The sequence below is a fragment of the Pecten maximus genome, chromosome 7 (genome assembly GCF_902652985.1).
Source record: "Pecten maximus chromosome 7, xPecMax1.1, whole genome shotgun sequence".
Classification (NCBI taxonomy): Eukaryota; Metazoa; Mollusca; class Bivalvia; order Pectinida; family Pectinidae; genus Pecten; species Pecten maximus.
In genome coordinates this window covers 31193840-31217957 of record NC_047021.1, presented here as the reverse complement: position 1 = coordinate 31217957, position 24118 = coordinate 31193840, and the positions used below count along the sequence as shown (strand labels likewise).

Here is a 24118-nt window from a genome sequence, read left to right as displayed (position 1 = left end):
AAGGATGTTCCTGACCAAATTTGGTTCAAATTCATTCATAACTTTATGACTTGTAGCGATTTAAAGGATTAACCCTATTTTCCCTATTTGGCCCCGCCCCTCAGGCCCCTGGGGGTTCAGAGTAAAAATGTATACAAACTCTGTTCCCCTTCCCTCAAGGATGTTCCTGACCAAATTTGGTGAAAATCCATTCAATACTTTATGACTAGTAGCAATTTAAAGAAAAAGTTGACGGACGACGGATGCCGGACGCCGGACGACGGACGCTGCACCATGGCATAAGCTCACCGGCCCTTCGGGCCAGGTGAGCTAACAAAAAAAAATTAAACCAAAAACTTGTGTTTAATAGCATGAAGTGTGCATGTGATAGTGTAATAGGAAGGAGTTTTGAAAAATTCCCTGCCTTTGACTTTGAACCTAGGGACCTCTTGCTCTCAAGGCTTACATCCTACCACTAGGCTAAAAGGAAATTCCTGCTAGTCTGAGCTAGTAAGGTCCTTTACAATAGGACCTCTCAAAAAAGAAAAAAAGAAAAAGAAGGAAAGTTTTCTCCATAAATTCAATTTTTTTTACTGTAGTACGGATTGATCACTTACCAGCATTTCTACCTCTAGTTTACACTCCGTCCTCAACAGACGATCCTCGGACAGCGAGTACCGTGCATCACAGGTCACATGATCTATCGGCCCCTTCTCCACCTGCACCTTGATAGCTTTATACAGTATGTACAGAGACGACCCTGCAGAGTCCTGGAAAAGGCAAGACAACAGTTCAGACCAAGCACAGGTGTACCATAGTGTTAGACAAACTGTAGTTCGGCCATATCTAACGTAATGAGCCCATGGTTCTGGTTGTAGCCCAAACACTTGAAAAGGAATAAGCCCAAAACCCATGCATTTCATTCCATTTCAAAAAGGCTGTAGGTCCCATGGGCCTATTACTGGTCAAATACGTTAAATATACTATAGCCAATGTAATGTGGCTTTTATGATAGCCACTTACGTAAAAAGCTTTGAAGGGAAATGCTGACAAAAAATGTATGAAAAAGTGAGACTAGCAAAAATGTTACAACACATGTGGACCACTACTAGCGTTGTTAAGATTGATTACAACGACCAGGATCATTTTTATACGATCCCGGCAGCTTCATTTATGGTAAAAATTTTCAATTAAGATTTTTTGTTTCGCTATACCTAGTAATACAATGTAAAAAAAAAATATCAAGTCAAAAGAAGAAATAGGTTATAGATTAATTTATGGAAGAAATACGAGGGGAGTTATTTTTAAAGAGTAATCTTCTACTAAAAACCATCACATGAGCTTCAACACTTTTCAGAGAATCTAATGTGACAAAGATGTAGAGGTTTAAATTGTACAGAAAAGGAAATATACAATATTTACTAATCTCAGCATACTAATATTAGAGTCTAAACAGAATCTAGCATCTACACTTCTTCATTCAGTAATCAACTTTGATGTTCTGTGATTTCGTCCATACTGTATCCTTTATTTTTTAAACAAATTCAAATTAGATGAAATGTTCAAATCAGAATAACAGAAAAATATATTCTACAGAACTCTCTCACCATATCATTTGTACAACCAAATCCCCAGCTTGTACAAAGTCTAAACCTCAAACTGTACAAAGGAAAGTCTAAACTTCAAATTGTGTAAAGTAAAGTTTAAACCTAACTTCAACAAAGACAACTCTAAACTTTAATTTGTATAAAGAAAAGTATAAAACTCAAAATTGTACAAAATAAATATCAACCTCAAATTCTACAAAAAAGGAAAAAAAGAAAGAAAGTCTTAACTGCAAATTCTACAACTTAAACATCTGAACAGCACTTATACAGGGTTTACGACCTAAGCCTCACGATCTATAGCTCAACCATTGTCAGTTAATATGGTTAATCGTATCTTGTCACCTAATTATCTACATTCAGTATAGTATGATATTGTGAAGATTTGTTTTGAAACTATCGGCTTAATATAAATTATTAAAAATATCAACTTCAATTTTTGTGTCAGATGAATGATTGAAAATTAATTAATTTAGCATTTATCTTTAATTATTTGTCTTTTATTCATTTGTTTAAGTGTTTAAACACAGGTGCCTGTGGTTTAAATATAATAAATCAGGAGACATATAGTGTACTATAAACAGACTTTGGTTTGTTTCTTCGTTTATAAGGGACATAACTCGTTGAACCTCTATATAAAGGACACCTCTCTATAAAGGACACTTTCGTCTTGTCCCTTAGGTGTCCTTTATAGACAGGTTCGACTGTAGTTATGATAATGGCAGACACAATCAGCTATGCTTACTGACGATGTAAGAGCTTGTACAATCAAAACTTCATTGTTTTCATCAGTAATCTACTCAAGAAGCACAGCAACAGAAATAAGAACAAATCGAAAAACAAAAAATAGCCAATGGCCTAGAATTTGTCAAGTACAAGCATTGACGATGCTAACTCTGAAATCTGAACATCTGTCTGGAAAGTTTACATCCATGTTGTATATAACTACGAACTGCAATACTACCTCCATTTAAAGCACAGTTCTTGTGATATATACTGATAAAGATGGACATTTTTTCCAGACAGAAGTGTTCCAACAAGTTTTACAATTCTACCATTACATGGAATTGTTTACTACTGATCTATTTATACCAAAACCTAAATGCATGGCTTGTGAATTGTGCTGAATATGCTGCGTGATGAATATTCATAAAGTGTGCCAAAACTCTTCTAATTCATCCAGACAAATGCAAACTGTTCTGGTAACCAAAATGCATTGCTTCTGTTCAAAATGTAATCTAAAATCAAACCAAACATAAACAAAACCAGAGTGAAATGATTGATGACTTTGTGAGGCTTTTTTGTCATATCTTACACAAGATGTCCACAGTTTAACTTTTTTTATATATGAATCCAGGTGTACCTGGTAATAATGAAAAATTCTTAGGTCTTCTAATTCTGATCATATACAGCCATGTGCTATAGATAGGAACAAATTAATTAATAACTTGGTAGTCTTGCACATGAGGCGTCTGTTTAAAAACCTAGTGTTATTATACCGTCTTTATCCCACAATAAGCCCTGGAGGCGAACACAACATGTGATTCAAAGTCGGGGCTTATTGCAGGGCAAAGGAATAGCACTGATGAACTTAGCTTTTGTGTTGAACTGCAATAGGCATGGATGGGCTTAATAACAGGCATGGGTCTTACTTCTGGATAAATTCAATTTTTCTCCAAATATTTTTTTGAACCAATATGCAACTATGCTCAATTTTCTCTCGTTAATTTACTGGTTTATAAATGTTGTGGGACACAAGGTGAACACAATACTGGTCTAAAAATAGAACGTTTTATTATGAGGCATTCCTTTGTACAGTATATTGTATACAGAATATCCTCTGTTGCAAATGAACACATTTTTAACTTAAACAGTCATAACATACAGAAATAGCGATGTGACCATTCTAACCATCAAATTAACAGTCGTTCCTATAACCCTCGGTTACGTTATTATTACCACAACATCCAGGCGACAACGCCGGTTAGACACAAATATTAAACCCATCAACACGGAACAGATCCCTCATTTTCAGAGTACGGTACAATACCTGTTAGATTACAACATAATTGGTGTCGTATTAGTTGTGTTAATTACATATACCTTGTATTTTGATAAATACTCGTGTCAGAGATTTATAAGTATATAGATCTCTGATCGTATATAGATATCTGTATATAAAATATAAAAAAGGTTAATTTTTATTTTATTTTGCTTTTGCTTTTTTAAATAATTGACAAAAGTGTGCCAAATCCCATTTTTACTTTACTCATGTATATTTATGATTACTCTGACTAGTGTGTCCTGATTGGTCAATATACATACCTAACATGGTATATTTATAATTACTCTGACTATAGAGTGTCCTGATTGGTCAATATACATACCTAACATGGTATATTTATGATTACTTTGACTAGAGCGTCCTGATTGGTCAATATACATACCTAACATGGTATATTTATGATTACTTTGACTAGAGCGTCCTGATTGGTCAATATACATACCTAACATGGTATATTTATGATTACTTTGACTAGAGCGTCCTGATTGGTCAATATACATACCTAACATGGTATATTTATGATTACTTTGACTAGAGCGTCCTGATTGGTCAATATACATACCTAACATGAATTACAAAGATATTATTTTTCTAACCTCCTCACCCACTACAACTATCCATTTCATAAAATAAGATAAACATTCTTTATTTGTACATGGAGAATTATTTTTCCCTATCTCCTCACCAAAATCAACTTTCCATAATTGATGGCCAAATGAATTTTTCACTCGAGGTTGTGAATAGTTAATGAAGATTTTCCTTAAGAGACTTAATTTATATAGTTCATGTAACCAACATTCTCTACTGTCTATAAACTTGGACCCCCACACATCCAGTTCTACACGCCTGTGTACTGCTAGATTGAAGACTGTACATGTAGATGATAGATTAGTTAACGCATTAGATAATAACAGTGAAATATTACAGGAATATTTTTTTACTCAACATTTTTGTTCATTGTTGAAAATAGGGAGTCATTTTTTTACATGGCATTTAATATGTTATTAGAATTATCTATGCTACATAGCAAACAATATGATTTTCTTTTGAAGAAGATACTTTAACAAGATTGTCTTCCAAGATTTTGAGTCTTTTTTCAATACTATGGCATGAGAATATTTAAATTAAATTTTGAAAGAAATGATCTGGATAATTATTTTAATTATTATTATTTTTATTTCAGAATAACATTTCATAACATATATTTTATACAACGATTGAACAGAAAAAAGTTTGAAAGTTATGTAAATGATTATTTTGATTATCACAATGTACTTGTGTAAATTAAACTAAAGTTTACATAGCTGCAGCATGTTATGACACTAATGACGGCAAGAAAAGGGATTAAGAAGCATTTCAAGTTAATTGAAATTCTACATAATAATATTTGAGCTAAACAGAAATTTGACATCTCACTAAAGGGGCACAACTCCTGAAAGCACTGGCTTGCGTATAATTAGCTTATGAATATACATGAGATGATATTTTTTTCACTCAACACACACTTACTGGGAAATTCGACTCTTCCTGAAAGTGAAGAACATCTCAACTTCAGACTGGGATCCAAAAGCATTGTACCTTCTACTATGATATATCTATTAACTTTCTATCAGTTCTAGAGAAGATATTTTCTACAGTATACTCTGCCTGAACTGGACATGCCAATGATCAGTAAAATGTACCATAAATACCCTATAATAAGCCCAGGGGACCACCCCATAAACAAAATCTTAAACACAGAGGTGGCTAATTGCTAAGATATCAAATGTTGGTATTCTATAAACTTTATTTATTTTACAACAATTGTGAAACAAGTTATATCAACCTACATTAATCACATTTGTTGGCCCGGATTGAAGCGAGCGAGGGTTCTTACTGTGTAAGGAAACCGTAGTACCCAGGCAAATCCAAGTGGTCGGGCAGGTGACCCAATACCTTTTGATAAATCTATTGGGGAAATGAACCCTAGCTGCCTTGTTAAAAGGCAAGTGTAATACCACCACCTGACCACCCATTTCTATCTGTAATGAACATGAGTGGGCTTATTACCTGGTGTAGCTTACTGAGGGATCACTTTGGTACATAAATGGCTCTCTTGAATTCTTTGTTCAAATTGAAAAAAAAAAATCTCGATTCAGCATAGTCCGTTTCAGACAGAGTACCTGTGCTAGTGAATTTGCATTAACACGGATTATTTCACTTAAAACATGTTATTCTTCCTAAACTTTTGCTACGAGAATTAGATTATGTCCCACTACAAATATCATATGTAAAATGATAATTTATAGATTCCATTTCTATCACGTAACAACACTCCACCAATGAATAGTAATATTTCAATTAATTGAAAAACAAACTTAAATTTTCCCTTTCAACAATAACAAATACACTTGGGAAAAAAGCACAACAAAAACAATTCTTTTAAATAAGAGTTTCAGTATTTCACAAACAAATTTGCTTTCTAGGAATTATTCTACAAAGCATTAGCTAATGCCACAAAGAACGCTGTAGCAGATCAACCAAGCATTAGATCTGTAGCTCACAGTACTGGAAACCATTATAGTCCCCTTCAAAAGTCATATTATTGAAATTTCTGTAGTTAATAAAATCACATGCAAAGTTTTTATTTAAAGATTAAAAAAAAATTTGTTCCAAGTCTCGAAAATATTTAGAGTCAAGTTTTGATATGTATGAGAAATTAACAAGTCAAAATTATGATATTAAGCTTTGATCTACTGGTTCCAGTGTTGTAAGTCTTACAAATATCTGCTGCTATTTTTTTCACTTGTTTTGCCGCACAGTTCTGTTAAAAATAATTTTCCTTTTTATTAAAATGTTCTCAATAGAGAATCCTTTAATACCTTTGCTATAGCATTTTTCTTTTTTTTATCACAGTTCGTTAAGAAAATAAATATTAAGCAGGAAGGAAAATTATTTGATACAGTTCTGATCATAGACATTGAGTGATTTGGTACCCAACATTTCTTTTAAGGGAGATAACTCTGATTTATTTTGTAAATTTTTACTTACCACTAAGTATTTATACAAACACAGAGACAGCCAGTTAGCCAGCAGTTTTTCTACAACTGACTCCGTCCTAAAACAAAACATATTTATGTGAATTAGGTTATTTCTTAAAAAAATTAAATAATTCAAGTTTTGGATCATAAATCTTTCACTTCACATTGAATTACTCAACTTTAAGTCCATAAATATACTGGGAAAAATAAAGACCATATTTTCCTTTTAGCTGAAGATCAATTTTAAAATATGATAAGTAACTCCAACCTACCTTCTCAACATGAGTTTTGGATGTCTGCTGTCAACGGATTTCTCTATCAAATCTGCCAGCAGTGTTTTCAAAATTCTACAAATATGAATCAAGAAACCAATTATTTAAATATAACATACCGGTAGTCTTATTACAGAAAAAAGGCATGTGAGACTTAGAATTCCCCCACAGCAGAACATTAATGGCTTAATAAATATCAGAGCCCAATCTTGTTGCCAGATCTCCAATATTTTGATCGGTATAACCAGAGACTTGTATATCACAAGTGATATACAAGTCTCTGGTATAACATTAAACTACATACTGTATTTATTAAAAGAAACTATTCTTTAAACCGATAAGATGTTCCGAGGAATTATACAATAATTTCAAGAAACATTATGGAATTTGTCGATTTATGTGATTATGGAAATTGCAGACATTCTATGAAGTTTAAAACCCTGAAGTACAGCATATTCATTGGACAATGGCTCTGGAATTCATATTAATACAGTAAAAGAGGAAGGCTGATATATTCTGAGTCATTGTCTGGTAACCATACCTAATCTTGTCTCTGTTAGATATTTTATTTTCCTGGGTTTATTGAAGTGATAAACATGATAATGGTATTATAGATACCTGTTACTAAATATAGAACATTTAATGATAATAGTATTACAGATACCTGTTACTATATATAGAACTTACTCTGTAGCATACTCCATATTGTTCTGGTAAAGAATCATCAGCAGTGAGGCAACATTGGACCTGAAACAACGGAGACCATCATCATCAATCCAACAACATCATTATACAGTTATACAGTCATCATTATACAATAAAACCTTGTTATACAGCCATCATTATACAGTAAAACCTTGATATACTTCCACCATTGTACACTCCTTATTATACTGCCACCATTATACAGCAAATCCTTGATATACTGCCATCATTTTGTAGTAAACCTGGTTATACTGCCATCATTGTACAGCAAAACCTTGATATACTGCCACCATTATATAGTAAAACCTTGTTATACTGCCATCATTATATAGTAAAACCCTGTTATACTGCCACCATTATACAGTAAAACCCTGTTATACTGCCACCATTGTACAGTAAACCTGGTTATACTGCCACCATTGTACAGTATACCTTGTTATACTGCCACCATTGTACAGTAAAACCTTGAAGTTGATATACTGCCATCAATCTACAGAAAAAACTTACTTGTCTCTAATACTAAAACTTTTCTGTCTCTCCAGGGTTCGGATGAGTAAGAGGAGAAAGTGTTTATTCTGTAGCAACTGGTTGAAGTGGACAATCCCAATATCTGGATGGCGATCAATGTTTCCATTCTTTTGCTGGGAAAAGTGAGGAAAAACAATTAATACAAAACAATTTCAAAGCTACCTATTCCTAGAAAAAATTATTCAAATACTAGAAAGTTTATCTAATTTTTATGTTGAAATGAAGAAATATAAAATTAAATATTTATTGTTTTAAATGAAATTAGATTAGCAAACTTTAAAGATTTTATGAAAAAATGCTATGTGTGAAACTGGACCCCATTTGTAACTGACCATTGGACCCCGATTTGTTACTGACCATAGGTGGATGGAGGATCACATGATCAAGCATGCCTGGGAATAGAACATTGAAGGTGTAGCTCTCGAAGCTGTAAAACGGCTTTTTACTGGCATCCAGGTCATTTGTGAGGTCGGTCATGTCTGTCTGCAGCTCCGCAAACGCTGGAAAAACGTATACAACATCATAGTCTATACTCACACTTGAAAACCAGATAATTTAATGTTTAATGTAACTAACCTGACAGTACAATTAACAGATTAACACTACTAAGAGATAAAAATAGGATGGTTAGCTTCATGTTAGTCATATAATTACCTTGTCGACATTCATTTCGGACATTGCTTTCAAGTGAATCAAGTTGTATCTGCATTTTCCTGAACTCTCGTTTGGATCTATTCTTTTGGCGGTGGTAGAAACAAGCAAATAGGAGGACAGCTATTATGATGACAAAGGCAATGGCCGCTGCACCGCCGAGTATGTACCCGAGCATGCTTCCTTCAGGGATTGGGGTTTCATAGGCAAGGAACCCAATTTGGTACTCGCGATTACCAATCTTCACCTGCATAGAGAAATAGCGTGATATTATTGATGTACAGGCTAGTAACTTAAAACTTACAAAGCTGCTAGGTTAAACTATACCATTGAAGGGTATGGTTTACAATGTTGCTGGGTAAAGTTTACATTGTTACTAGGTAAATGTAACTCTGTTGGTGGGTAAAGTTTACTACTTTGTTGCTAAGCAAAGTTTACTCTGTTGCTAGGTAAGATTTACAATGTTGCTAGGTAAATTTACTCTGTTGCTTGGTAAGATTTACAATGTTGCTAGGTAAATTTACTCTGTTGCTTGTTAAGATTTACAATGTTGCTAGGTAAATTTACTCTGTTGCTTGGTAAGATTTACAATGTTGCTAGATAAAGTTTACTCTGTTGCTAGGTAAGATTTACAATGTTGCTAGGTAAAGTTTACATTGTTGCTAGGTAAAGTTTACTCTGTTGCTAGGTAAAGTTTACTCTGTTGCTAGGCAAAGTTTACTCTGTTGCTAGGTAAAGTTTACTCTGTTGCTTGGTAAGATTTACAATGTTGCTAGGTAAAGTTTACTCTGTTGCTAGGCAAAGTTTACTATGTTGGTTGGTAAAGTTTACTACTTTGTTGCTACATAAAGTTTACTCTGTTGCTGTGATAAGTTCACCATATTGCCAGATAAGGTTTAATACATAAGGAAAGGTTACTATTCTGACAGGTATGACAGATATAATTTTATTCAGAAAACTCAAAATGTTCTTTAATCTGCCATATGTCTTTCATATGAACAAAATTAATTACTTATTTATAATAATTGTCAGCTTCAGCATCGATAACATGACTACTGTAACAAAAAAATATTTTTCAAACCTGTTGAACCTATACTCACAATGACTTGTGGAGCATTGCTGTTAGACAGAACTCCATTGTGCTGGATGTTTTGAGGTTGAGTGGTCGGCGGCGTGCAGTAAATCTCATTTTCCACGAGATTCGTGACATTACACATTTTCTCCCCTATCATCACAGTCACATCCTCTTTGCTGGCTGCCACATTCAAACCTTGGCCCTACATAAATGTCATTACAGTTAAATATTTAAATTTGTTGGTAACTGTAGTGTTATATGTGCTTATAACACACAAACAGTATCTTGAAACTATTACATATTTATCATAAATCGTTACAGATGAAAGGGCATAATTTACAGTGAAGTGAGGAATGTCATTAGCATGTTGAACACAATTTAGAGGCAAAATCTAGGCTGTACGAAAATAGATCTGATACAACTTTATTATGGTATCACATGTCATCAAAGGTTTGTACGGAATACACAAAAATATTAGCACCTTCCAATAAAAGTGTAACATAAGTAACGCCATAAATTTAATTATTATTTCAGGACTTGTCAGTGATGTTAGGGACGTCATACAGGGTTTTCTTATTTCAGGACTCGTCAGTGATGTTAGGGACATCAAACAGGTGTTTTGTTATTTAAGGACTCGTCAGTGATGTTAGGGACGTCATACAGGTGTTTTGTTATTTCAAGATTCATGTGTACTAACCCTGATAATGAGAACTTCGCCCTTGAACTCCTTTTCTCCTCCCTGCTCAGTGAAGTTGAACACCTGGGGATCAGGGAAATATTCCAGGGAGCTGGCCACTCCAGGGAAGTTATGAGACAAATTTTGCACTGACATCACATTGTCCATGATAAAACCAATCTGGGCAGACAGCTGCTGTGTTGACCTCCGCAGTCGATCAAGTCGTTCCAATTCGTCATGAAAGTTCATGTGAGGTGTAGGGCACTTCATCATTGTCGAATTCAATATGTAACAGTCCTGTGGAAATATAATATTACTTGTATATCAATGTGTTACTGTAAAACATGTTAATATTGTAATATAAGGGAGATAACTCAAATTTGTTAATGTACAACATCTGATACAACGATGACAGTGGAAATGTATTAATAATCATGTCTGAATACTGTACATTTTCAAAGGGAGAAAACTGCTGTGGAAATATATTATTTACTCACATTTGTATACTAAACAACTTGTTTTTAATCATGATGTAAGGGAGATAACTTAAATTTGTTTCTTTAGAAGTTAATATTTTATATAGGGGAGATAACCCATGTTACACAGGAATGCTTCTTCGTGGAAGCCAGGATCAATAAATTTCTTAAGTAGAAAAGTGTACGTACAGATTCCTTGCTGCGACGTGAAGCTACAACAGTGAACATCTGTGGTCTTTGTATACAAGTGAAGTTAGTGCCGACTACAGTAATGTTCCTTCCTCCACTGAAAAAACCACCATATTGTACAGTGAGTAAATCAATCACAAGGTTTAAACCAAATCATATTCTGACATTATTGTCATCAATCAGTTATTTCTTGTATATAAAGGTCAGTATTTATTCACACAAAGGTTATGGTGACCCAATTTTAGTACATACCAACTAACTATAATACACCTGTATATCTAAACGTATATACAGGAAACATTTGCAAAGATGTGATCCAAAAACCTGAATAGGAATAGGGACACATAAATGGATGGATGGACAAAGTGATGGATGAAGAACAATACAAAGATTAAATACTCTAACTTTGCTCAAAGCAATCTCGCCAGGTGATATAAAATAAATTTAAATTTGTTTTTATATCACAATTTTGTTCATGTATTCTGAGTTTCCATGCTAATATTTACCTAGAATTATTTTAAGACTTACCTTAAGAAGCTGCGAACAGGAGAGATACTCTTAATCGTCGGGTCGTCATAGTAACGGAACATGAGTGAACCATAGATGTTGTTACCATCGATACTCGCTCGGATCATTTCATCTCCGGTTTGTTCACTGGCAGGTGTGGTACAAATAACTGACTTTTGACCTGCATGTCTGTCAAATGAAAAAAACAGTGTTGTCAAATATTCTTAACACAACCTAATGATTTGCAGTTTTATAAGATCTTAATATGATCATGAAATAAGCCAAAGGGTCACATACATAATCTCAAAGAGAGAGGACAGGCTTGTCACATGACAAAAACATGTGATAGCTATTTTAATTAAATAACAATATATATTGACTTGGCTTCTATTACCAGGCATGACTTATTGTCATAAAATATTGTATTAAAATGTAGATTAAAGATATGTATAGTATACATTTTATATATATGCAATTATTATACAATCAACACATTTTTTTAAATACTTACATTACCATAGACCTATACTAAACAGGAAATGTACACTATTAAAACTTGATGTTGTCCACTTCCTTACCCAATGATGTCACAGGTCCGATTGTTGATGGTGATGGAGATGCTGTTCCCGGCGTTGAGATGTAATCCCTTAATGGTGATGACAGATCCGCCCGACTTGGGGCCATGGGCGGGTGTTACCTTTTCTATAGAGGGGCTCTGTTAAAGAAAACACTTAACAGGTGACTATACTTTCTACAATATATTATTTCTGTAAGAAATTTCTACATAATGTAAACTTTATTTATTTTATATAAACTTACCCAGGTATATTAATCATGCTTGTTGGCCTTTTACCTAGATGTCTGGGGTTTGATTTCCCAACAGTATTTGAAAAAGTATGGGAACTTTGGTTTCCGCCCATATAAGACCTGTCCCGTGCTTTCATTCGGGCAAACAAGCCGCACGTGAAGCGTGATGTATATTTGTTTCTCAATTATTGCAAATAAATGGAAATTTCTAAATATGAGGTTTAATTTCATATGCAATTTTTTTTTTCTCCTAGCACACTTGACTAGATCTGAGGATCATTATACTGTATAAGAATATAACAATAAGAACCAAGCACTTACTAGGTAGTGGAAGTTTATCTTATTGAAGACATAATTGAGGACAGTTACGCCCCCTGATTTGTCCCCACGTTCACTGGCACCGATGACACACACGATCCTGCAACAGGAGAGTCAACATAAGTATATCATACTACAATGCATCATGGGAAATACGAAATTTCGATTTGGATATTATGATTGAATGTAGAAAGGTATGGGGCCACCAGACCGACTACATGTTATTTCCTTTTGTAGTGTGGGATTGATAGCTTGCTCCATAATTGTCATAAAATAACTGAAGTTTCAATTTTTCCAGTTTTGATTTTTTCCATCACATTTTTACACCAAATCATTCATGTTCAGCACATATTCAACTACCAATAGATAAAAAGTTATTTCAAAGTTTCAAACAGTTTCCACAGAAACAAGGCATATACATATGTATTTCATCAGAAATATATTCAGTTTTTAATTCATGAACAATAGATTTGTCTGTACACAAGATGTAATAGAGTATACCTTTGTGAGGGTCTGTAGAGATCCCTGATGGGTCTACAAGGTACTCCCGCAATGGACACATTGTTCTGAATGTCCTTGAACTCTGTTCCAAGGTTAATCCCTGTCAAGGTCACACGAGTGCCTCCCATTTTGGGTCCGTTATTAGGGTTGATCTGTAATATACATCAGATAGGAATAAAACTTTCTGTTCATAATGCCAAATTAACTACAATACTCAGAATATATCATAGATTCAGTCAGGTGGAAAAAAAACAACAAAAAATAAAAACAATAAACAAACAACAAATCAAGTAATTAACATATGTTATGATCAAGGAACACGTGTGTTAATTAAAAAACAATCCTGTTAAACTATTCATGTTTTTTGAAAAATTTACATTACAAACGGAAACTTTAGTGAATCTTGATGCTATTAACCCTTTCACATACATGTATGCATGTATAACATTAATCAGGATTATGCAATATTCTGTACACAAAATCAGGATAAAAGAGCCATATATTACTTTCTTTATAATACACAGAGTTATATTACTTTCTTTATAATACACAGAGTTATGAAGAAACAAATGGTGACAGTATGACAAATTTTACCGCCAATGCTTTGGAATGGTTGGAAAAGTGTTGTACAGGTTATCAGATACAATACTCACACTTAGGATCCGAGGAGGTGGACAGGTGTCGCCACTGCTCCAGATCTGAGCTCGAGTGTCCGCACAGAACTCCCGATACTCGCACATACCCTGACACCAGGCACAGTCTAGTTGTATTTCATAGTGCTGCATGTACTTACAGTAACTACAATCTCCCTTACCGAGTTTGGTACAGCTGTATATAGTCACTGTAACAAAGGGCAAAGGTCACAGTCAACCAATCATATCAGTATTAATAAAGGACAAAGGTCATAGTCAACCAATCATACTGATGTAGTCATTGTAATGAAGGGCAAAGGTCAAAATCAACCAATCATATCAGTGTAGTCATTGTAAAGAAGGGCAAAGGTCAAAATCAACCAATCATATATGAGTGTAGTCATTGTAACAAAGGCCAATCACATATAAACCAATAGCATCAAAGTAATAATGTTTCTCATTCAACAAATAAAATAATTAATAAGTTAATGTCAGAATTTACCAAACATACATATTATCCTGTATGATTTGAATCTATTCAACACTCTGTGTCCAGACAACACAATATGTAATATTTAGGCTCTTTGATATCTGGCGTACGTCCTAATGACTACACATACCTTGAGTTGTAATAGTTTTAGTCTATTTGATATCTGTACGTCCTAATGACTACACATACCTTGAGTTGCATCATTTTCCACCTCTGTGTTATTTCCAAAAAAGATCCTCAGATCAGCTTGGAATTTCCCAGTCTTGAATGTGTAACTTCTCTACAAGGTAATAACAGAAATATTTATGTGACCAATACAGTAAACAATACAATCAAACAGTTAAAAAAGATGTTGGAATCCTTGGTGATAGGCTTCCAACACATAGACTGTAAAGTGTCCCATGGTATATGGTAAAATTACTAACAGTGGGGATGTAGAAACAGCTACACAATGTCATCAACATGTTACTCCCATAGTGTAGTACAGGTAGTGGGGATCACAAAACTTCCAGTATACGTGTGATTAGACACTGGGCATTTTGCCTTGTTGAAGTTCTTTGACCACACTTTTGAGTTTCCAAATTGCTTAACATGTATTTAACAATACATCTATGTAATGCTGAACAATTTATAAAAACCTTCATATTATTAAAATTAATTTAAAAAAAAAAGAAAAAAAAAAAAAAAGAAGACATTTCAGTGAATTACAGTCCCCATCAGATGTAGGCAAACGATCACAATGTAGGTGACAGTAACCTACTTTTGTCACTGTCATTGTCAGTTCTTACCTGTGGAATATGGCACCTGATGATTTCGCTATCCAAGCGGTCACAATTGGCACGCACAACTAACGAAGGATTACGAATATGTAACTCAGAACGGTATCCCTCCATCCCAGGCTGTTGTCATAGTAACAAACATAAAAAACAAACTTAAAGCAACCTTATATTACATATCTTTAGTCATAAAATTATATTTGTGTAAAACATCTTGTAAGACTTTACGATTGCTTTGTCATCTTTGTAAATATGTTTGGTATTCGACATAGAAAAGAAAATTATGTAACAAATTTGATAAAAACTATCAACTTTTTAGCTATAAATATTCCAGGAACCCCCAGAAAAACAATTAAAGTTTTCACTGAAAATATGTTTTTATCTTACAAGGTGCTCTGGAAAGTTGAACCCTTGTATGGTAATAGGCTTGGCTTTTTCATTAGGGATGTAGACAGGTTCAGTCTTGTTCCTGTCAACGCGAGGACAGTGGTTGGGCCCTCGTCTTCCCTCGCCAGAGTATTTCTGAAAATAACAAACTTATCGGTGAGTATCATACATTAATAAACAACAGAGCTGGTACACAGGACATAGGGCTGCTTTTCAAAAGATGATTGTCATCCACATACATTGTAGGAATATTGCTGTAACCTTGACAACAAGTCTCACATATTTTGTGTCAAGTTGGACAAGAGATCTTCGTTATTTATTCATTTATCATGGTAACGTTGACAACAGACTTTTGTTTTTCTTATTCTGTGGAAACGTTGATAACAGGCCTGTTACTACCTTCACATACGTGGTTTGACAAGAGACCTTTGTTAAATATAGCATGATGTTGACAACAGGTATTAAATTCGTTGGTACCTATATAATTATTATATTAATTATTTGGTGGTAACCTTGATAACAAATCTTTACTATTACATTTAGTGTACCAAGCTAGAATATAGTCTGGAAAAACATTATAAGTTCATGTTTATGTTGAATTAATCTAGTTATTCCACAATTTAACTAACTTTAAATCTAAAATTTGTAACATGCACAAGCTAAAAAAATACTATTATGTTTTTTTTCTTCTACTTTTCATTATACTTTATTCAACATGAAATTCGTATAAATCACTATGATGGATATCCAAGGTACAAATATAAATTTGTCCTATATTTGTAGCATGCAGATATTATTTTCTACCCGTATTCACAAAATGCAATGATTTTCTATGTTTACTTTCACTATTTTTCTGTTTTCACTATTTCATTTCTTGATGCTATCAATTTTAAATGCTTAAAGTCTGTAGTTAAAAATCCAAAATGCATGGTAGTACGATACATGCAGGTAACAAAACAACGGTATGAAGAAGAGCGTCCTGAATTCTGTGCTCCAGGCAGGAGAGTATTAGTTATGTTACTGTATCTCCTGAAATAGGAGAAATCTAAATATATACTGGATAAACCCCATATAGCTGCTTATTGCACAGTATAATAAATGGAAGGGAGACAACTCTTGTCAACTTAAGTCAATTCTGAGATTCTAGATTGGGGCAAAACTTACCAACGGCAGATTTTTTTACGATGTGAAAAAGGATATCCCTTATTGGTAAGGGGTGAAACTCCCTACAGTGTCGAAGGAGATAAGGATTTCAGCCAACAATATAACAATTATGACATAAACGGGCAACAACTTAATTGTGTCAACAAAATACCAGTTACTCACGTCACAGAAGGCAAATGACTCTTATCATCAATATACCAGTCACTAAAACATACTAGTTACACACTGCATAGAAGGGAGACAACTCTTGTCAACAAATACCAGTTATATATGTCATAGAAGGGAGATAACTCTTGTCAACAAATACCAGTTATATATGTCATAGAAGGGAGATAACTCATATTAACCAAAAGGTCTGGTGATGGTATCTTAAGTGTTTTGGCCAAACAAACCCCTACAGATTGGTCACATATCCATGATGGTCCAGACAATGATACCTATAGATATCTTTGACTGCCAGTTATTTTACTGTTATAGTAGATAGTATTAAAAATTCACAAAAATATGACTGGAATTCATCATGCTTTGGATTTAGGAAATATAATATTTTCCAAGTTGAATCTGCCTCCTCCAAATTTATGGCATTCATAAATCCATAGAAATATGACATTGTGGTATATACATGCCATGCAGTACTCTGTTGTTCCATGAATTAGAATATCCTTGTTTACTTGTTGAAATAATACCATGCTGATTCATTTAGCTATTGATGAAAACTTTTTATCTAGAAAATTCAAGAAAGAATACACTTTTCATTCTTGTAAAAATTTTAATTGGAAAAAAAATCACTTGCCAGAAAACAGATGTACTATAAAAAATTTCATAATCATCCAAAAAGAAAGTCGGAATAGAGAAAAAAAACCAACAACACAGCAAATGTACGAATGATATTATCAATGAAGTCGTATCTAGGAATCCAACCAGACAAAATATTCTTATACACAAGAGCTAGGTATCTATAATGTATAATAATGACATATATGTCAACTTACTGTCGAGTTATCATCATCTGTCTCCTGAAAATTTGTAATTTAAAAAATTGTAAACACCTGTCACAAGTAATGAAACAATGCTGGGTTATATATATACTTTGCCCAGAAGCCCGCATTTACACCCGTTTTCAAACCAAATTCAATATTAATCGGCAAATAAAAACTCAAAGCAATAATAGCCAACAATGATGAAAAATAAAGACATTACTTCAGTGTTAATTAAAGGATGGCGGTGGTATCAAAATTAAAACCACAGGATGGAAAATGCTTAAAACTAAATTAAAATGTGCTTATTACAAAACTAATATTGAAAACAAAACTTAAACAACAGTAAAAAAAACAACAACCAAAACTATTATCATGCAGTTAAAAATGAATAATTCAAATACGGTATTGATCCTGGAATTCAAAATCGTTATATAGGTGAAGAATTTATTGAAATAAATACACTATTGTGGTTAAGATGTTAACTGTCTGGTGGTATTGAGGTATCTCGAAAATTCTGGACGGAATATACTGTCTGCTTAAGCCTTCGCAACATTATAATATATCCTTTTCTAAATTATACTTCTTTATCTATTCTACTCCATCAACAGATCTTGATCAACTTATGCTTACTACCATTCTCTAAATACTTGATAATTTATTTTAGCCGCATGCTAACTCTGTATATAGAACTGTCCCATTCTTTAAAGTACAAGCAATGCTTATACCATATAGCCTACGGAACAATATGCATAAAGTTAACTTTCTAAAATAAATATATAGCCGATTTCTCATAATAACAGAAAGTAGTATGTAACAAGCGAATGCTTTCTAGGAACACATATAAAAGCATTTAAATATATTTCATTCCTCCACAGGTTAACTTAATTTTTTAATTCTAAAACAAAAACAAAAATCTTTCAAAATTTTGGAATTCATAGAGGGATGTATATCAATGTTTCACTTTTTTTATCTTCACCTGAAATTTCCTGTTAGTCCATCGACAGTTTTCACTTGGACAACATTTAAACATGGGGTGGAATACTGTGAAACCAAATAAAATTGTGAGTGTTATGGGGTAGGTTGTGACCACTTAAAAACAAGAAACCAAGCGTGATACAACACGGAACGTACATTTCGACTCACGATGATGCCGCGGGCGTCACAATTGCCAGAGTTAAACAGACACTTGTTCTCGTAAACACACCAGTCACATGACCAGCGGTTGTCTGTACATGGACTGCAGCTGTTGGATAAATATGATCTTATTAACAAATGTAAAATACATGTAAATTATTGGTAAAATACAAGTAAAATATTGGTAAAATACAGGTAAAACATGGGTAAAATATTGGTAAAATACAGGTAAAATATTGGTAGAATACAGGTAAAATATTGGTAGAATACAGGTAAAATATTGGTAAAATACAGGTAAAATATTGGTAGAATACAGGTAAAATATAATGATAGGCAAAATAATCATGCAACACCTGGGATATATCAATTTTTTATTTTATTTGTTTTAAATATTTACAAAGGAACTTTGCTAATCTTCACAATAAAAGTTTATTCAAATACCTTCTGAATGCTCCGCAGTTGTAGAAAGTGAAGTTCTTGGACACAAACAATTTACCAGTCTCTGTGGAGTTGATCGATAATTTTATATCACGGTGACCTGAAAACAGACAGCACAGACAGTAATATTATAAAACTTTTTCGACTTTGATGACCTGAAAACAGACACAAACACAGACAGTAATATTATGAAACTTTTTCGACTTAAGACAAACTCAATATGAATAGATCAGATTGATGAAATTCTCTAAAATCATTTTTTGATTTTCAAGGGAGATAACTTATCTTGGGCAATTGAATAAACCATACTGGAAGACAGTCTGTCTAATGATATCATTGTAATTCAATCGGGGGGGGACCTCTGATACATGGAATTATAAATCCGGCTCCAACAGACACCATCTTCCAGGACATTTAATTGTCAGACAATCTGAGATCTTCGATGACCTTTTGAGTTTTTCAAAATCCATTTTAAGAAGACAGTAGCTAGGAATGCACGACAATGTAATCTCTGTCTCAGACTCTTGGTTACAGTCTGTATTCCAGGTCTGTATAAGGTGCTGGGGCCAGCAGTTAGCACAATGGAGACAATACTATGTTTACAAATTGGTATATGGAACTGAAAGATCAGTATAGACTATGGTATTTATACTGTAATAAGTCTAGGACGGCAACACATTAACCCAGAGTAGGTGATAGGCTTATTGCAGGACTTGATGGACTTATTGTAGGAGGTGATGGACTTATTGTAGGAGGCGATGGGCTTATTGCAGGAGGTGATGGGCTTATTGCAGGAGGTGATGGACTTATCGCAGGACATGATGGGCTTAATGCAGGACGTGATGGGCTTATTGTAGGAGGTGATGGACTTATTGTAGGAGGTGATGGACTTATTGTAGAAGGTGATGGGTTTATTGCAGGAGGTGATGGGCTTATTGCAGGGCGTTATAGGCTTATTACAGGACATGATGGGCTTAATGCAGGACGTAATGGGCTTATTGTAGGACGTCATGGGCTTATTGCAGGAGGAGATGGGCTTATCGCAGGACATGATAGGCTTATTACAGGGCGTGATGGGCTTATTGTAGGAGGAGATGGGCTTATTGCAGGACATGATGGGCTTATTACAGGGTGTGATGGGCTTATTGTAGGACGTGATGGGCTTATTGCAGGAGGAGATGGGCTTATCGCAGGACATGATGGACTTATTGCAGGAGGTGATAGGCTTATTACAGGGCGTGATGGGCTTACTACAGGTATCATGGTAAGGGGAACACAATATTCCGAGCATACTCTACCTGCTTCTCCAAACAGAAGGCCAAAGTTGGTAACATTTGGAGTCTGACAGGTAAGACCGTACGACCATCGCTCAGCTGGAACTGACCACGGTCCATTATCCAGAGCAAACACACAGCTGTAGTTGGTCATTCTGGGTAGCTTCAGGATGGACAGATGGACCTGTTCATCAATGGTAACATCAGCAATGTAATTATTGCAGAAAGATCATCTCGACAGATTGACCTATAACCTATGACCCTTTGGTCCCAATTTGCAGATTTACTTTGACTTCTGAACTTTCACCCTTTCGTCCCCATTTGTAGAATCAGTTTTGACCTATGACCCAATGCCTTTTAATCCCTATTTGTAAATTCAACCTTGACCTCTGAATTATCATCCTTCGATCCCCTTTTGAGCGAATTGGATTGTACATCTCTATACATTAAATTTGAATGGCTTCTAAGGAATTCATACATGTTTTGGAAAAAAACAGCTTCATTTACGAAGAATTTAAGCAAAAGGTACAAGCTTGTTAATTCCACTAAGACACAGCCTATACACCAGTGTGTCAACCTGATGCCCAAGTTTTATATTTGTAAATTCTGAAATACTTTGAATGTTACTCATTTTGCATGTTGTGGTTTTCTAGCACTGAGTGCGAAGGTCAACAGCTCGGGAAGTTGAGGGTGTCTACACTAGCACAGAAGGTATTTATAGACCTCAGCATGCTTTAAACTCACACAAACTCATGCTCTAAAAATAATACTCATGCCAAGTTCAGAGTGAGGCTAATGTCTCTTAAAGCATTAAGTTAAGTGAATGACCTACCAGTATTTTAGTTAGAATGTATCACTAGTTGTATAATTAATATCAATATTGTATTGTAATCAATCAAAGTAGACAGTAAATGAAACATAAAACTAACAATTCTGTACCAACATATTATGAACCACCTCAAACAGGGTGATGTAAGTGAATTACATGGACACTAATTATATTTTTAAATAATCAAGACAATATATTGCTCAAAAAGAACTGTCATCTATCAATTGATTCAATAACAGTAGTATATGCCTTTAAAACAAAATAATCCTAATTTAAAGCATCTGATTATGGAGAGGTGGGCTTAAGGCCATATAAATTGCTTATATGGCCGGTGAATTATGGTATTATAAAGAAACTTGGATACATGATCAAGTTAGCTAAGGATCATATAGAAGGTAACTTGCACTCCTAACCCCATTCTTTAATAAGTGTCTTGATCTTAACATTCCAATAAGGTTATAATGGATGGAAAAAACAGGTAAATATCCTTTTACCAGTAGCAGTTAATTAAATGTATGGCTGATTAACTCAGCATGGAGATTAAAATCTAATACAGACACATATATCCCGAACTCATCACGCCTTCAATGACCAATTTCTGAAAAACGTAATTAAAGTGTTTTCTGTGTACCGCTTCAGTGCGGCCTGCCCCCTATGTATAATAAATGATCCTGTAAGGGAGATAACTCTGTTACCTGCATAATACTTGAAATAAATTGAAGCCCAATTCTGTAAATTGTCTATCATAATACCTCTAGTTATATAACAGCTGATCACTTCAACACGAGTCTGTCTTGAAAATTAACTTTTTATCTTTCATTTAAAAGATAGTTTGAGGTTTTCATTTGGCAAGAGTTTTTGTCAAAATTCATCACTCTTTTCTTTCCCCCCCTCGATACATGCAACAAGGATAGTTAACGTGAATTAAGGCACAGCTTCGGCCTTAGAACTGGAAAACGGCCAATCCAGGCCTTTTCAAGATTAGAGCTAGCAAATTACATCATGTGAAATATTCTCTATCTTATACGACAAGGAGTATTTTATGCAAGATTCAGCTATTTTTACGAAAGATTCACACATCAGATTCAATCCGGTGATCAAAATCACGAAACCTTATTTAACAGAGTGGCTTTATTGTCAACAGAAAGATAATAAATTTAGAAGTAAATTCATGAGTGTTAGCTGTAGGATATTCTGAGAATTAGTGTTAGTAATCCCATAGGTATCTACAGTGTGCAGATATATGGATGGAGTGAGAGAAGCCTTGTTACACAGGCTAGTTATATTATAGCAATTTACATGCTGAAACTAGAGAACATTAATTAAAAGCCTATGATGAGACTATATTTTCTTCTGCCTGAAGAAGTTTGTGAAGGCAGGAGGCCTTGCAGAAAAGTCTTTCTTTTAAAAAAAATATTTTCCTTCACAAAGAATTCCTTGTGAAGGGAAACATTAAAAGAACAACAACAGAATTTCAAGACTTTCGCAAGGCCTTTCTTCCTTAAATTCACAGGCTTCTTCAGGCGGACTATATGTAATATATATATATATATGATGTTCGTTATTTTTCCTATAATTACCCTGACTCCATGTGGACAGGAACTTTTTATCTCACAATACATATATACATGTATATCATTTGATGGCAATAATAATTTACTGCAGTCAGGTATATTTGATGTCTGCAGTTTGCTTCATTGACTTTTTTCCAGTTGTGCCATATAGAGGCAGGGGAGATAACTACAGGAGTTTATTGTATCGATAAATTATACACATATCTAAATAAAAATAAATGTACTGTAATGTTGGCGATATGATGCATATAATACACTTGCTAATTAATATTTTTTGACTTATTTTAAATAGCCAGCTCAGCTTTCAGACAGCCTATTGAATAGTAGTATGAATGTCCATGATTGTATAAATATGTAGATTTCACCAGTGTCAATTAACAGCTCATGAAATGTAATTCACTGTCAAACCACAAAGAGACATTAAAGTATTAAATTGCCTAGTTAACTTATCACTGATCCTACATGTGACCAAAATTATACAATCTAATATAAATGATTTAATAATAGAATGTTATGATTTAATTAAAGGTGAAAGTTAATAAGTTGATGAGAGTTAGCATGTGATCTTGTATAAAATCATTGAAGTATGACGTTATATACATGTAATGTACATTAGTATCTATGTCATGTGATGTTGTACATTTAGGAATTTGATTTTATAGGTGGTGATGTTAGAATGAATGGTTAACTATCAATGGCAGCAGCGTAAAGCGCCGAGTCGCTATCCAGTATTATCCCCAGCCACAGTAGCGGAAATAGCTTTAGCGGCGAAAGTTACATGGTGCATGATATAGATCTCAACACCAGGAACCCTCATGACTAGCAAATTAGTACTTACAATCAAAGAACCATTCAACTATAAATGAAACCAGATATAAAAATAAAAATCACACTATAAATCAAACCACATATCACTAAAGACATTCTCTTATACACCACAATAGTATAACGAAGACCTCCGACCTTCTATGTCACTTAGAGATACCAAGAAAGTTAGAGAGATGAGTCAAGCTAAAAAAAACTTAAATCAAATATAATTAGACTACAAAAAAGTTAAAGGTTATAAT

General features: G+C 34.0%; 1 protein-coding gene across 9 annotated transcripts in view; it reads right to left on the bottom strand.

The window, feature by feature from the left end:
• LOC117330562 (plexin-B-like) overlaps positions 1–24118 on the bottom strand; it is a 129583-nt gene that overhangs the window by 13193 nt on the left and 92272 nt on the right. For 5 of the 9 annotated variants that reach the window (XM_033888964.1, XM_033888962.1, XM_033888963.1 and 2 more), the window contains 24 exons: positions 23890–23907; positions 20673–20832; positions 19378–19474; positions 18934–19045; positions 17815–17838; positions 15659–15793; positions 15284–15394; positions 14685–14775; positions 14027–14214; positions 13374–13525; positions 12876–12972; positions 12326–12462; positions 11769–11936; positions 11241–11337; positions 10597–10872; positions 9925–10101; positions 8828–9071; positions 8531–8673; positions 8153–8286; positions 7628–7687; positions 6941–7015; positions 6679–6745; positions 5158–5175; positions 597–749 (listed from right to left, as the gene is read on the bottom strand). In XM_033888964.1, coding sequence (XP_033744855.1) covers positions 597–749; positions 5158–5175; positions 6679–6745; positions 6941–7015; positions 7628–7687; positions 8153–8286; positions 8531–8673; positions 8828–9071; positions 9925–10101; positions 10597–10872; positions 11241–11337; positions 11769–11936; positions 12326–12462; positions 12876–12972; positions 13374–13525; positions 14027–14214; positions 14685–14775; positions 15284–15394; positions 15659–15793; positions 17815–17838; positions 18934–19045; positions 19378–19474; positions 20673–20832; positions 23890–23907 — 2934 coding nt within the window. The remainder of the gene's footprint in view (positions 1–596; positions 750–5157; positions 5176–6678; positions 6746–6940; positions 7016–7627; positions 7688–8152; positions 8287–8530; positions 8674–8827; positions 9072–9924; positions 10102–10596; positions 10873–11240; positions 11338–11768; positions 11937–12325; positions 12463–12875; positions 12973–13373; positions 13526–14026; positions 14215–14684; positions 14776–15283; positions 15395–15658; positions 15794–17814; positions 17839–18933; positions 19046–19377; positions 19475–20672; positions 20833–23889; positions 23908–24118) is intronic. The other 4 variants (XM_033888968.1, XM_033888969.1, XM_033888967.1 and 1 more) reach the window with 4 other exon arrangements.